Here is a 13,555-nt window from a genome sequence, read left to right as displayed (position 1 = left end):
TTTATTCATTGGTAGATTAGACATGGTATGGTAGAATTGCAATAGAATGCATTGGATTCCTGACTCTACTATTTTAGCCAGTGATAAATTAGACATGGTATGGTGAGAATGCATTGGATTCCAGGCTGTAGTATTATAGGCAGTGATAGATTGGACATGGAATGGTGAGAATTGATGGGATTTCTGGCTCAGGTATTTTAACCAGTGGTAGATTGAACAGTTTATGGTGAGAATGGATTAGATTCCTGGCTGTAATGTTTTACTCATGGATAGATTGGACAGGCTATGGTAGAACTGCAATAGATTCCTGGTTTTCCTGTTTTAGATTGGACAGGATGTGGTGGATTGGATTGTTGGCTCTAGTGTTTAGCTGCTCATGGAATGAATTGCCTTCAGCTGTACAGTCTGGAGTAAATGCCTGAAACTCTCACCTTCTCTCAGACACATTCTTCAGATTCTCTCCACCTTCGTAACTGTATGTGAACATGAACTTGTCTTCCTGGCCTGCTTTTCATCTAACATCTTACTCTACCCTAAAGCACTATAAAGTGGGGGGAAAAAACACACAAGATGAAGGACATGCCGAGTTTTACTGCTTCCTCTTGTCTAGATCATTAACCAGAACACATGTTTTAGGTCTAATCATGCTCTAACCTCCCATTAAAGCTGCTTAATAAACACTACATAAAGCCTATGTGTAACATGTTTCAGTGCTGCTACTGTGCAGAAGCTCCTGAGTGTAGTGGGGAACAATGGAGCATGTTATTAACACTGAAGGACGTTCTTGTTCAACCTTTTGCCTTTAACCATTTTGACAGCAAAATCAGATCAGCAGTTTGCTCTCGTTTGTGAAACGGCTTTCGGAGATGACGGGGTTTCCTTACGCAACTTTCCGTGTCTTGTTATGTAAAGATAAGGCCATTGTTTAAGGCGAAATCATTAAGCAGAGGAGATCCTGTGTACAAGTTCATCTCGGAGCACTTTCTGTGCACAAGTTTCGGTGTTTGTTTTACAAATTAGTGTCATTTTGTTATTTTTTATTTTTTTCATGAGTCAGCAACAACAGGCATGTCTACGTATGAAATGTGTGTGTGTGTGTGTGAGTGTGTGTGTGTGTGTGAGTGTGTGTGTGTGTGAGTGTGTGTGTGTGTGTGTGTGTCTTTTTTGGCAAACAGATTTATTTCAGACCATAACTGTCTTCAAAACAATGAGCCTCATTAATCAAACCGGATATAAACGGACTTGTTCATAAATCATTTGCTGGAGCATTTACAAGAAATGGTGGTCTTCATAAGAATAAAGGAAAATTTATTGTATTTATTCTACAAGAGTTCCACTGTTTGCGAAAATGTACGTATAAGGAGATTATGTATGAGGAGACTCGAATGATTGGCTTCGAATTGTTTAATTAGACAGTTTTTTATATGGATTATGCTGTCAAACCCTTATTTATTTTATTTTATTTTATTTTATTTTATTTTATTTTATTTTATTTTATTTTATTTTATTTTATTTTATTTTTAATTTAATTTAATTTAATTTAATTTAATTTAATTTAATTTAATTTAATTTAATTTAATTTAATTATTTATTTATTTGTTAGCACAGTGGCTTGCTGGTTAGCACTATTGCCTCACAGCAAGAAGGTCCTGGGTTCAAATCCCTGGTTTGAACAGGGCAGGGGCCTTTCTGTGTGGAGTTTGCATGTTCTCCCCGTACCTGCATGGGTACTCCAGTTTCCTCCCACAGTCCAAAAACATGTACATTAAGTTGATTGGTCATTCTAAATTGCCCGTAAGTGTGTGTGGTTGTCTGTCTATATGTGTGGCCCTGTGATGGACTGGTGACCTGTCCAGGGTGTACCCCTGCCTTTCGCCCAGTGTGTGCTGGGATAGGCTCCAGCAGATCCCTGTGACCCTAATTAGGAATAAAGTGGGTATAGACAGTGAATGGATGTTTATTTATTAATTTTTCTTTTTTTAAATCGCACAGACTAATTAAATGTGAGTATTGTGGGTTGTAGAAAAAAGGGCAGTCTCAATAAAATACATCAAATAAAACTGGCAATTTAAAGACAATATTAAGAGGAAGAATTAGTTAGCGTCTGTGGTGCAGCCGCAGTAGCTGTGCTGCATTACTGGAAAACTTTTCCCAGTGTTTCTTCATCATTTATTTGACATTTTGTCACCTTTAGATGTTTGCGCACTCACACTTAAGTGGAAACTTACAAATGGCACAAAGAAAATGTCAAAAAAAATTGCAAATCCTAAAACTTATAATAATGAGGCCTAATCTCCAAAAATTTTCTCTCAGCTACCTGATTGGAGAAAAGCACCTCGGGACGAAAGAAAGAAGTATTGCCCCACCAAGCCATCCTACAAAGCCTTGCGCTGGCGTTCAGCAAGACCAAGCGCCTAGCATCACACGTGCTAATGGTAAGACGTGACTCTTTTCATTCTGCCTCGCTTTTCTTGTCATTCTTCACCGTCATCCAGCCAGAATTAAACAGGAATAAACACTGATGTATTTTTCTTCTTGTTCTGGGTTTGGATTTGGAGTCACATGATCCTGATGACAGCTTTGAGGCATTAGAGGCATCATTCAGATTAACAGCTTAACCGGATACAGTCATGTTATTGAGTCCTGTTCCATGTTGATGGCCTGTTTATGTTTATGCAAATCATGACTAATCCATTTTGGGTATCTTCCATGCTAAAGCTCTGTTTCTTTTTGAAATTTGGAATTCAATTTGTTGTCCCGAATCAAAACAACAACAAATTTGCCTCTGTCTAATCGCTAACAGATTGTCCTGTATCGAAGATATCCAAGTTCTTTCTTTCTTTTTCTTTTTTTTTGTGTATCTGATTAACACGGATACAAACAGAGCTCTGTACAAAGCAGAAAGAGAGAGAGAGAGAGAGAGAGAGAGAGTCTTTAAATGTTCTTAAGGGAATGCTAAAAATGTATAGCCTTACCTCAATTGTTAGTCAATCTTGCAAAACATGTATGTATGAAGCAGGTGAACCAGGTATGAAGCTAGTATCAGGGAAACTAAGGAAACAGGACACTAAGATTAAGGGTCATCTGATGTGGAACATGACTTCCCTAGTAATGTTAAACCATCCAGCAACACCCTGAAGCTTTGTTCAGGTTCACAGATTACACTCATTCACACCGATTCCTATTACACGAATCTCCAAACCCGAAACTAAAGACAAGACCAAATGCACCACTGCAAACACCACACATGTCTCAGTTGCTAGATTGTGTCCAGAGGGTTGTGAGTGCAAATCCCACAAGAACCACAACGGCTGTCTCACTAAATGGTCTGGACTTCATTCTGTCTCACTTATTAATCACTGTAGATAAATGCATGTACCAAACTGAGAAATATGCTGAGTGTCTTAGAACGAAATATTCCAGAAAAAAAAAAATCTTCAGAGAAATGCATTTATTTGTTTGTTAGTTTCATTGTTTTTTGAAAAATATTTATTTATTTATTTATTTATTTATTTATTTATTTATTTATTTATTTATTTATTTATGTGTTGTTTTATTTTTGTACTTATTAATAATAATTTGTTTGCTTGTTTGCTTGGTTTGTTTTTTAGTTAGTGTGTGTGTATGTGTTTGTTTTTTGTTTGTTTGTTTGTTTGTTTGTTTGTGAAAACAAATGAGAAGGGGGGTTCTCAAATCTCTCCAAAAGGAACAATGTTTATGCTTTTGTTTGTGTGCCTTTTTTAAACGACTTATTTGTCTTTAATTTCTTAGATTTGTTTGTAGAGAAGCTAAAATAGTGTAAAGATTGTAATTGATTTTCTGGCACCTTTTAATGATAATAATAATTTAATAATTTAATAAAATTCTAGATCTCAGGTATCAGTTCTCACTCTTAGCACTTGTTGTTTATTTTCTTCCACCCTTGCTCCGACAGACAGAACAGTGTGTATGTCTGCAGACATGGACTTTTTACCTAAGAGAGAGGAGAAAAAGGTACGAGGGTTTCAGCTTCTGGGGGTCACTGCAGGGTGGGACATTTACGTCTTTGGTTTATTTGTTTGATTATGATTTTTTTTAATGCTCGCAGATGAAAGCAGCACGAGCCAAATTCGATTTCCAAGCCCAGTCACCTAAGTGAGTATTAAGTTCTCATTTCACCGTTCGGGATCATTTTTGCTAGAACTAAACAAACAGGAATTGGTGTATGAGCGGTGTATTGACTGTAGACTGAGTGTTTATTCAGGAGGTGTGCGAATGAACATGAGCATGTGAAATTCAACAAGCAAATGTGATTCCTCCAGAGCTCAGCATTTGCATATTTTCAGTGCAATAATAAGTTCTCCGATAGATGGCAGTGTTTCTCTGTTATGGATGAGACTAGAAGTCATTAGTGGGCAAACTATGGTCTGTTGGGCTGTTTAATCTGGCCGGTCAAGTATGTAGGAAATTGTCCTAAAGACCGCATTTATTTCGGCTTTTTCCTGAAATACCCTAGAAGGCACACTTCAGAAAACTACCGAGCTTAGCTAAAGCTGAGTCTATCCTCTCTTCACACACAGATATTCATTCCTCAAGTTTGATATTGCAATGAATGGACTAAAAGAAAAGTCAACGAACTTCGATATGCTGGGAAAAAACAGTGACCAATAATACTGTTCCTACTGAAACTGAATTTTTACTTTTTAACTAATGGGTTTCACGTGTAATATATATTACATTAGTTCATCCTCCCATCTGCTACATCATCCTCCCATCTGCTACATCATCCTCCCATCTGTATCTGTCGAAATTTTAAAACCCAGTGTGGCCCTTAAGCCAAAATGTTTGCCCACAGTTGATGGCAAATATATAGGCCTAGATCTTTTCAAGAGCTGGATCATTTCATGGATTTAACAGAGACGTAGAATATATAACATTCTGCTTTCAAGAATTTTTCAGATACAGGAGACATTGACAAGCCTCAAGATTACGCTTAGATTGTATTCCTTTTTTCATTAAAACTCCCTTTAGATTCAAATCCAATTAATCCAATTAATAAAAGTAATTACACTCGAGTATGGTGAAATGCTCGAATCTGGTGTTCAGAAGGCGATGGTGAAGTTTCTAGAAGTCTATGAATCTCCCCAGCATTGTATGTGTTGTATGTAAGAATGTGTGATCCTCAGCAGCCTCTGTATCAGGTAACAGCGCTGAAGATAAAATCTCTACTGACTTCAGCAGTTACTTTGTTATTATTGCATTCCTATAATAGTTCTGTTCAGCGCTCGGGATTTGTGCTCTGGGGGTTTTGCAGCCGCTCTGTGAGCATCTGCTTTCTGGGTCCTTGTTCCTGTTCTTCAGCAGTTTGTTTCCTAGATGTATTCCTAGTTTATCAGTTCGATACCATGAGGAAAAAACAGTAAGCCTGCTCACTTTGTGTTGAAGAAAAGGATGAGGATGAGAAAAAAAAATACTTCTTTGATTAGGATCCTGAATGCACACGAGGACCTTTGACCTTTGTTTCCAGGGAGCTGACCCTGCAGAAGGGTGATGTGGTGTACATTCACCGGCAGGTTGATGCCAATTGGTATGAAGGAGAGCATCATGGGAGAGCAGGGATCTTTCCGACTAGCTATGTTGAGGTACGTGTGCGTGTCGCTGTGATACGTTTGATGCGGTCACGTGATGTGAAATGTAGTAACCGTAGATCCTCGTTTTTTTCCTCTCTTCCCTGAGCAGATAATTCCTCCGACAGAGAAACCAGTGCCGATAAAGTCTCCCAGTGTACAGGTGCTGGAGTACGGCGAGGCCCTGGCTTTGTTCAACTTTAACGCAGACCTGCCTGTGGAGCTGTCCTTCCGGAAGGTACCGGCTCCTCGAAGCTCATATTACTATACTAATTATATTATATACTAATCATCATCATCAATCTCTTTTAGGGTGAGGTGATATCCATAACACGACGGGTGGACGATCACTGGTTGGAGGGTCGGATCCCGGGCACCGCCCGCAGCGGCATTTTCCCCGCCAACTACGTGCAGGTCAACAAAATGCCCCGAACCAAAACGGCTGATGATCTTTCACCTTGTCCACTATCACCCCTCTCCCCTTCCCCTCACTGCACTCAGGCTCCGCTTTCACCTCACGCACGCACCAGCCAATCACGCTCACCCCTCTCACCTACAACAATCACCAAACAATCGTCCAATCACTTTGTGTACTCGCCTGGCCCCGCCTCACCCACTCCGCCCAACAGCCACAGGAGTTTCTCACCTTCAGCATGCAGCTCACTGGAGAGAGAAGCGAGATCCCCTGTTTCACCATCCAGTCATTTCCCGGCGTCTCCACAGGGTCCAGGCCTGGCGATGAACATGAACCCGAGACCACTGTATTCTTATCAGGTATCATTTATGTTGGTAATGATATATATATATATATATATATATATATATATATATATATATATATATATATATATATATATATATACATAAATATATTATATATTACAGTGAAGATACTTCATCATCGATCCAGGTTTTCATATTGAAGACATGTTCTTCTCGTAAACTTTTTGTGCAGGATGGACCCAGGACACACTCTCCTCAGTCTTACAGACATGTAAAAACTCCACCATCAGCAGCTTCCCCAGTCAACAGCAGCACTACAGTCATACCACGACAGCCGTGAGTCTCAGATCGCCTTAGGGTGATCGGATTTATCTGATTATCCCTCCTGATTCCTAACCTTCCTAACCTTCTCTCTCTCTGCCAGATATAAGGCAGTTTACAACTACAAGCCTCAGAATGGAGACGAGCTGGAGCTGAGGGAGGGAGACATCGTTCAGGTGATGGAGAAGTGCGATGACGGCTGGTTTGTAGGTAAATGACTCCCTTACTTAATGGACGTCTGTCTTTTAGAAATATCTTGCTTTACTTTTCCTCATTTTGCAGTCCTTGCTGTAGATCAGAGCTTCCCAAACTTCAGAGGGGTAAGGCCCCCCAAATACATAGCAAAAGCTGATTTAGCCTAGCTACGGCCCCCCCTGCAATACCGCTATGGCCCACAGTTTGGGAAGCGCTGCTGTAGATCATGCATATTTTTGACTATATACTGCCCTCTACAGGACATTACATGTTACTACATCATTAGAGAACGTGTGGCTGTTTAACAGTGTGCTAGAATTAGAGGATAAAATCAGTTCTTAAGATCACATCTGCTAGGATCTGAGCTTTCTTGGGGCTTAGTAATCCTGGCTAAACTTTAATCTCAATGGCGAAAAAAAACGTTGACTAACTTTAACTCCCACTCAGTTACTATGACAACCTATGCTTTTAGACAAACAAGCCCTAATGTTACCTGTATATTGTGTTTTACTAGCATTAAACTGTGGCACGCTGGGATTTTTTAATCAGTTTTTGCTAGGATTACTTCAGTTTTGCTAGGAATAGTTTTGTTGGGATTGGCCAGATGTTTTCTAAGATTAAATGAGGTTTTATTGATTAAATCAAGGTTTACTGGGCTCAAACTCTGGCCTGTTAGGATTAGGTTGAAGTTTGCTGGTATTGTTTTCACATTGAGGCTTGGCAGGATTGAATGAAGGCTTGCTAGTATTAGAATCAAGATTTGCTGGGATTAAACCAAGGATTAGCAGGGTTAAATTACAAATTGCCTAGATCAAATTGAGTTTTGTTAGGATCAAATCAAGGATGAAATTCAGGTTTTGTGGGATGAAATCAAGGCTTGCTAAAATTAAATCAAGGATTTCTGGGATTAGATTGAAGACTGCTGGGATAAATCAAGGCTTGTCAGAATGAACTTGAAGGTTGTTATGAAACTGAGGTTTGTTGGGATTAAATGAAAGTTTCTTGGGATCAAATTGTGGCTTGTTAGGATTGCATTGAAACTCACTGGGATTAACTTGAGCCATGCTGGGATTACGTTGAGGCTTGGCAGGATAAAATAAATGTTTTTTTGGGATTAAATTGAGGCTTGCAAGGATTAAATCAATGTTTGCTGCGATTAAATCAAGGTTTTCTGGGAATAAATTGAGGATTGCAAGGATTAAATCAAGGTTTTCTGGGATTCATTTGAGGTTTGCAAGGATTAAATAAAGGTTTTCTGGGATTAAATTGAGGCTTCCTATGATTAAATAAAGGTTTGCTGGGATTAAATTGAGGTTTTCTGGGATTAAATTGAGGATTGCTAGGATTAAATCAAGGTTTGCTGGGATCAAATCGAGGTTTTCTAGGGATAAATTAAGGTTTGCCGGGATTAAATAGAGGTTTTCTGGCATTAATAAATTGAGGTTTGCATAGGAAGGATTAAATCAAGGTTTGCCCGGATTAAATCGAGGTTTTCTGGGTTTCAGTCGAAGGTTTGCCCGGATTAAATCGAGGTTTTCTGGGATTCAGTTGAAGCTGGCTAGGATAACTCAAGGCTTGTCAGAATGAACTTGAAGGTTGTTATTGGATTGAGGTTTGTTGGGATTTAATTCAAGTTTCCTGGGATCAAATTATGGCTTGTTAGGATTGCATTGAAACTCACTGGGATTAAATGGAACCTTGCTAGGATTACACTGAGGCTTGGCAGGATAAAAATCTGTGTATTTTTTGGGATTAAATAGAAGCTTGCTATGATTACATTAAGGTTTGCTGCGATTAAATCCGGGTTTTCTGGGATTAAATCCAGGTTTTCTGGGATTAAATCAAGGTTTACTGGGATTAAATTGAGGTTTTCTGGTATTAAATTGAAGGGTGCCAGGATAAATCTTGCTTCGCAAGATTTGGCATCTTGCTAAGGCTTGTCAGAATGAAACTGAAGGTTGTTATTGAACTGAGGTTTGTTGGGATTAAATGAAAGTTTCCTGGGATCAAATTGTGGCTCGTTAGGATCGCGTTGAAACTCACTGGGATTAAAGTGAACCTTGCTAGGATTACACTGAGGCTTGGCAGGATAAAATGAATGTTTTCTGGGATTAAATCGAGGCGTGCTAGGACTAAAGCAAGGTTTTGCCGGGATTAAACCGAGGTTTGCTGAGATTGAACTAATGCTTAACTTAAGTCAAGTCTTTTATCCCTTATTTACTTATTGGTGCTGATGTTGAACCTTCTGCTCCTTACAGGTACGTCTGAGAGGACCCGTGCTTTTGGAACGTTTCCTGGCAACTATGTGGCACCTGTTTGAACGTGAACAAATGTTTTGGCACCTTCACCACTTCTGCCGTCTCGCTCACTAATCCGAATAGAAATTTAACACATACACACAAACACAAATATACAGTATATGCACACTCAATCTTCGATCTCTCCATCATCATCATCTCTCACGTCTCAGCTCCTAGACTCGATTGCATGCACACTCTGTTCACATTTTGAGCACTTGTGTGTCTGTTTATTTTCACAAGCACTCCTTAGATGTGGTGGCAATGGCAAAAGACACTGTGTTTGGAACGGTCACTTGGTTTTTTTCTTGTTTTTTTAAAGCCACCGGTTACTGATTTAAGAAGTGGCCATGGATTTGGTTTGGACTGGACTGCTGCCATAGAGAACAGAGACAGAGGCAGAGACACGCTCCTTATCTACCACATGCTTATTTTGCAGCACGTCCTGTGTTTCACATCTTTTTGTGTAAAGATTTCCTCCGTCCTGCGTTTCAGATCTGTAACAGAGCAACTCCGACGTGAACACCCCATGAGGACAGACATCTGGATGGACGTGAACTTTCTCGATTTATCATGATCATCACAAATATTAGTGTTGTGGGTTTTTTTGTTTTGTTTTGTTTTTTTATTTCGCTGGCTTGGCTGAACTCTGAAATTTGTTAGTACACAAATCCTTGCCTGCTACAGCTTCATCTATGTGTAGTATATATTAGTGCTGTATCTGTCAAGCTGTTGCTGCAAGGCACTATTAAAGGATCACCTCACTCTGCAACATTCTGAAGATTTTTGTAATATTTCTAAGGAAGGAACTCAAGCAGAACTGGCTTCGGTATGTGCGTATTATAAATCCAGAGCTCGAACACGCCTGTAGTGAATTAGCCAGACTTCAGGGCTGGATTTGAGAAGAGCTAAAAATATGATTACCTACATGACAGAAACCTTGAACCTATTACCGGAAATTTGTGTTACGGATCGTCGTTCTGTGTCGACTATTACATTTCCCAAGATCGAATGTGTTCATTACAAATACATTCAATCCTAGATATGCCTTGAAAGGTACGGCTCTGTCATTGAGAACGGGCGGAAAGGAAGATTCTGCCGGAACATTCCTGGATCTGGAGACAAATTCACAGCAATTCATATGAGTGAGGGTGATGTGGTAGGAGTTAAGGTATCCATAACCAAATTAAGTGATTTAGACACGGTCCCTTGAAGAACCATTCCACTTTTCATTCCTAAAAAGTGAACAGATTCCTGAAGTGTAACACCATACTCCATGATGTTGTGAAGTGATCCTTGTGTCTAATTCTAATACAAAAGTAATTCTCTACCACGTAGCCGTCACACCACACGGACTTCCTTTTCGAGAACAAAAAAATGCTCTCGGAAAGATGAAGCAACTGAAGATGGTGAGCGAAGTATAACGAAATAAGGAAGTGTTTTTGGATCATTATTAAGAACGATGTGACCAGCTGATTCATAGACAGTGATTCTCATGACCCGTGTCACGGTCAATTCCAAGCAAAACGGGGAAAAAAACGACTTCTTAATAAGTGTTTCCTTACCTTTGTTGTCATGACAACTGACTTGACCACAGGTTATTATGGGATGGATGGCTTACACTAGAAAGGTGAATGCTTGATATGTGGTTGTATTGTGTAGAATACTACTTTCTAACTCGAGTATTATTTCCTTTGACTGTACAGATATTAACAGTTATCAAAACTGCGAAAAAATATAATATATTTTTACTGATTGCACAGTGTATTTCAGTAGCTATGGTACTCACAGATTTCTATAACCATCAAATAAATGCATCCTGTGCTGGAAAAAAAAAAAAAAAGTTGCTTTTATTTTTTCATTTTCATTCCTTTAATTTGATCTAAGGTGAGCGGTCAAGCCATGAACTCCTTATGCTTTTTCATGCCATGTGTTTGTCTTTGCTTAATGGTTCTTCTTGTAACGACGACACCGGACCGTCATCGTGATGGAAATCAGTAACATCTTCATTGCCTCCTGGTGCTGTAGGGTGACACACTGAGGAAAATAAATCCCTGCAGATGGGAAGTTTCATTTGAATTGATGAAAATTTCACAATGGGGGGGATTTTGGACATTCTTGTGGAGTCTATAGCGGAAGTTCAGAATGTAAAAGAAATGAATTAGAAAATTGTTTATGAATAGATTAAAATAAGCTGTATTCTGATTGTCAAGTAGATAATGGTTCATTTGCTTCTGAGCTCTGAGATGTGTGATGTTTATTTAGTGTTTATGGAAGAAAGTTTCTTCCAGGGTGTACCCCTGCCTTTCGCCCAATGTGTGCTGGGATAAGCTCCAGCAGATCCCCGTGACCCTAATTAGGAATAAAGCGGGTATAGAAAATGGATGGATGGATGGATGGAAGTCTCCAGTGTCAGTGCTTAACTTTTCGGCAATCGTGTGTCAACCGAAGACTTTCTGAGTGGAAAAAAACCACACCTGAATTCTCATCTCCCTCCAAACTATTCCATGACTCACTCACCACTGTCACTTTAGAAAGCAGCTCAGTTTCCTGGAATGAAACAGAACCCTCCCTGAATTCCAGTCGAAGTTTCTAATCAATCGAAGGTGCAGCCTGCACTCGTGAGTAAACCGGGTGTGTTTGATCTGGACCAACCGAGACTACTCTGACTTGAGAATATTAGAGAAGCCTTTAACACTGCACTATACTGGAGTGAAAAGGCAGGGATACACACACCATAGTGTCCAGTAATCAAAGATTTGTTATATCTGTGAATAAATATTGTGAACGTTTGGATATTAATGTTTGAATATTAAATCATCTGTACTTAGTAAACATGTAGTATACATCAATTATTTTAATTTTAGAAACATAAAATAGCCTCAACACTGAAGGTTGTGAGTTCAAATCCCAGGACCACTAAGCTGCCATTGCTGGGCCTTTGACCCTCAACTGCTCAGTTGGATGAATGAGATAAATGCCTCTCTGTCACTCTGGATAAAGGTGTAAATGTAAACGAGTTAACTTTCTACACAGAGCTTAAAAATGGATCTAGAGACCCATGAAACAAGTTATTATTTTCATTAGAACAGCTTTAAACAACTGCTTCCTTTTCCCCTTAAATGGTCACTTGGGTTGAAAGTGTTTCCTGTTTATTGTTAATAAAAAAAAAATTAAACAATCACTCTACAAAACACCTGTATTCATTTTGGATGGCTCAAGGATACTGATCAAGAGGTTAGGACTGCCAAGCTGCCACTATAGAGCCCTTGAACAAGGCCCTTAACTCTGTCTGCTCCAGGGGCACTGACCCCAGCTTCCTAATAAACTGGGATATGTGAAGAAAAGAATTTAACTGTATTGTAATGTGTATTTGACTTTAAATGAAGGCTTCTTCTTTTTGTTCATCTTAATTAAACTTGCTGTATATGTGATGAGACAAAAAACACCTCTTCGGTCTGCAGTGGTCGGTATCTATCAAAAGTGGTCCAAAGAAGGAACAGTGGTGAACCGGTGACAGGGTCATGGGCGGCCAAGGCTCACTGATACACGTGGGGAGCGAAGGCTGGCCCGTGTGATCCGATCCAACAGACGAGCCACTGTTGCTCAAATTGCTGGTTCTGATAGAAAGGTGTCAGAATACACACTGCATGATGGGTCAGGGCTGTTTTGGCAGCAAAAGGGGGACCAACACAATATTAGGCAGGTTTATTATGCCTAGTCGGTGTGTGATGGTACGTATGGGGTATATTTTCACCTCACAAGCAATGCTGCTCTGGATCCACCAGAACCTTGAGCAGGATTATTTCAGTGGTGATATCATCAAAGTTTACCAAAACTACTGACGGTATATGTTGACCAACAGGCACACCGGTTCCCAACCCTGATTCTGGACTACTCCCAGAATGCTTGGTCCAACCCATCATCTTAGGAATTTGAATTGGGTTGGTTCAAAGTGAGAAAGCACTAAAACCCATGCACCGCATGTCCTCAACAGCAGGTGGCGCACCGAGTCATGCGCCACTTCAGGCTCAGTTTCGCTGCCCAAAAAAATTAATATTTCCCGTTCTGTATCCCACCCACACTTCTAGTGCCCATCCCCTGCGCTTTATTTTGATAGCTACACGTGGCACGAGAAACCGGGAGGGGGGTGTTTACCTATGATGCCACATCTCAATAATCTCAGGGCGAGAGCTCGCGCCGAAACCTTAGTGGCGAGGTGTGCAGTCTCACACACACACATACGCACGCACGCACGCGCGCTGAATAAAGATTAAAAGGCAAGCGCGAGCTTCTGTAGCCGGTTTGCGTCAAAAAGTAAACACACCAGAAGAAGGAGGCAAACCTTCATGGTGTTAGTTTCTGTGTAAGAAGCCTTTCGTTACAGACCGTTTTTTTTTATTTATGTATTTT

The 13,555-nt window shown here is 39.9% G+C and overlaps 2 protein-coding genes across 8 annotated transcripts in view; both read left to right on the top strand.

The window, feature by feature from the left end:
- Positions 1-10,883, top strand: part of sorbs3 (sorbin and SH3 domain containing 3) — a 58,342-nt gene extending 47,459 nt beyond the window's left edge. For 5 of the 7 annotated variants that reach the window (XM_058389099.1, XM_058389098.1, XM_058389097.1 and 2 more), the window contains 9 exons: positions 2,314-2,435; positions 3,935-3,993; positions 4,088-4,134; positions 5,507-5,621; positions 5,719-5,844; positions 5,919-6,380; positions 6,562-6,665; positions 6,754-6,860; positions 9,104-10,883. In XM_058389099.1, coding sequence (XP_058245082.1) covers positions 2,314-2,435; positions 3,935-3,993; positions 4,088-4,134; positions 5,507-5,621; positions 5,719-5,844; positions 5,919-6,380; positions 6,562-6,665; positions 6,754-6,860; positions 9,104-9,165 — 1,204 coding nt within the window. In that variant the 3' untranslated portion in view covers positions 9,166-10,883. The remainder of the gene's footprint in view (positions 1-2,313; positions 2,436-3,934; positions 3,994-4,087; positions 4,135-5,506; positions 5,622-5,718; positions 5,845-5,918; positions 6,381-6,561; positions 6,666-6,753; positions 6,861-9,103) is intronic. The other 2 variants (XM_058389103.1, XM_058389102.1) reach the window with 2 other exon arrangements.
- Positions 10,884-13,340: 2,457 nt separating this feature from the next.
- The window catches only part of pdlim2 (PDZ and LIM domain 2 (mystique)), a 62,072-nt gene continuing 61,857 nt past the window's right edge, over positions 13,341-13,555 (top strand). The window contains exon 1 of the mRNA XM_058389930.1: positions 13,341-13,555. This exon is cut by the window's right edge and continues 169 nt beyond it. The gene's annotated coding sequence lies outside the window, so the exon portion shown is untranslated.

The sequence above is a fragment of the Hemibagrus wyckioides genome, linkage group LG05, assembly GCF_019097595.1.
Source record: "Hemibagrus wyckioides isolate EC202008001 linkage group LG05, SWU_Hwy_1.0, whole genome shotgun sequence".
NCBI classification, from domain to species: domain Eukaryota; kingdom Metazoa; phylum Chordata; class Actinopteri; order Siluriformes; family Bagridae; genus Hemibagrus; species Hemibagrus wyckioides.
This window is presented reverse-complemented; position numbering and strand designations above follow the sequence as displayed.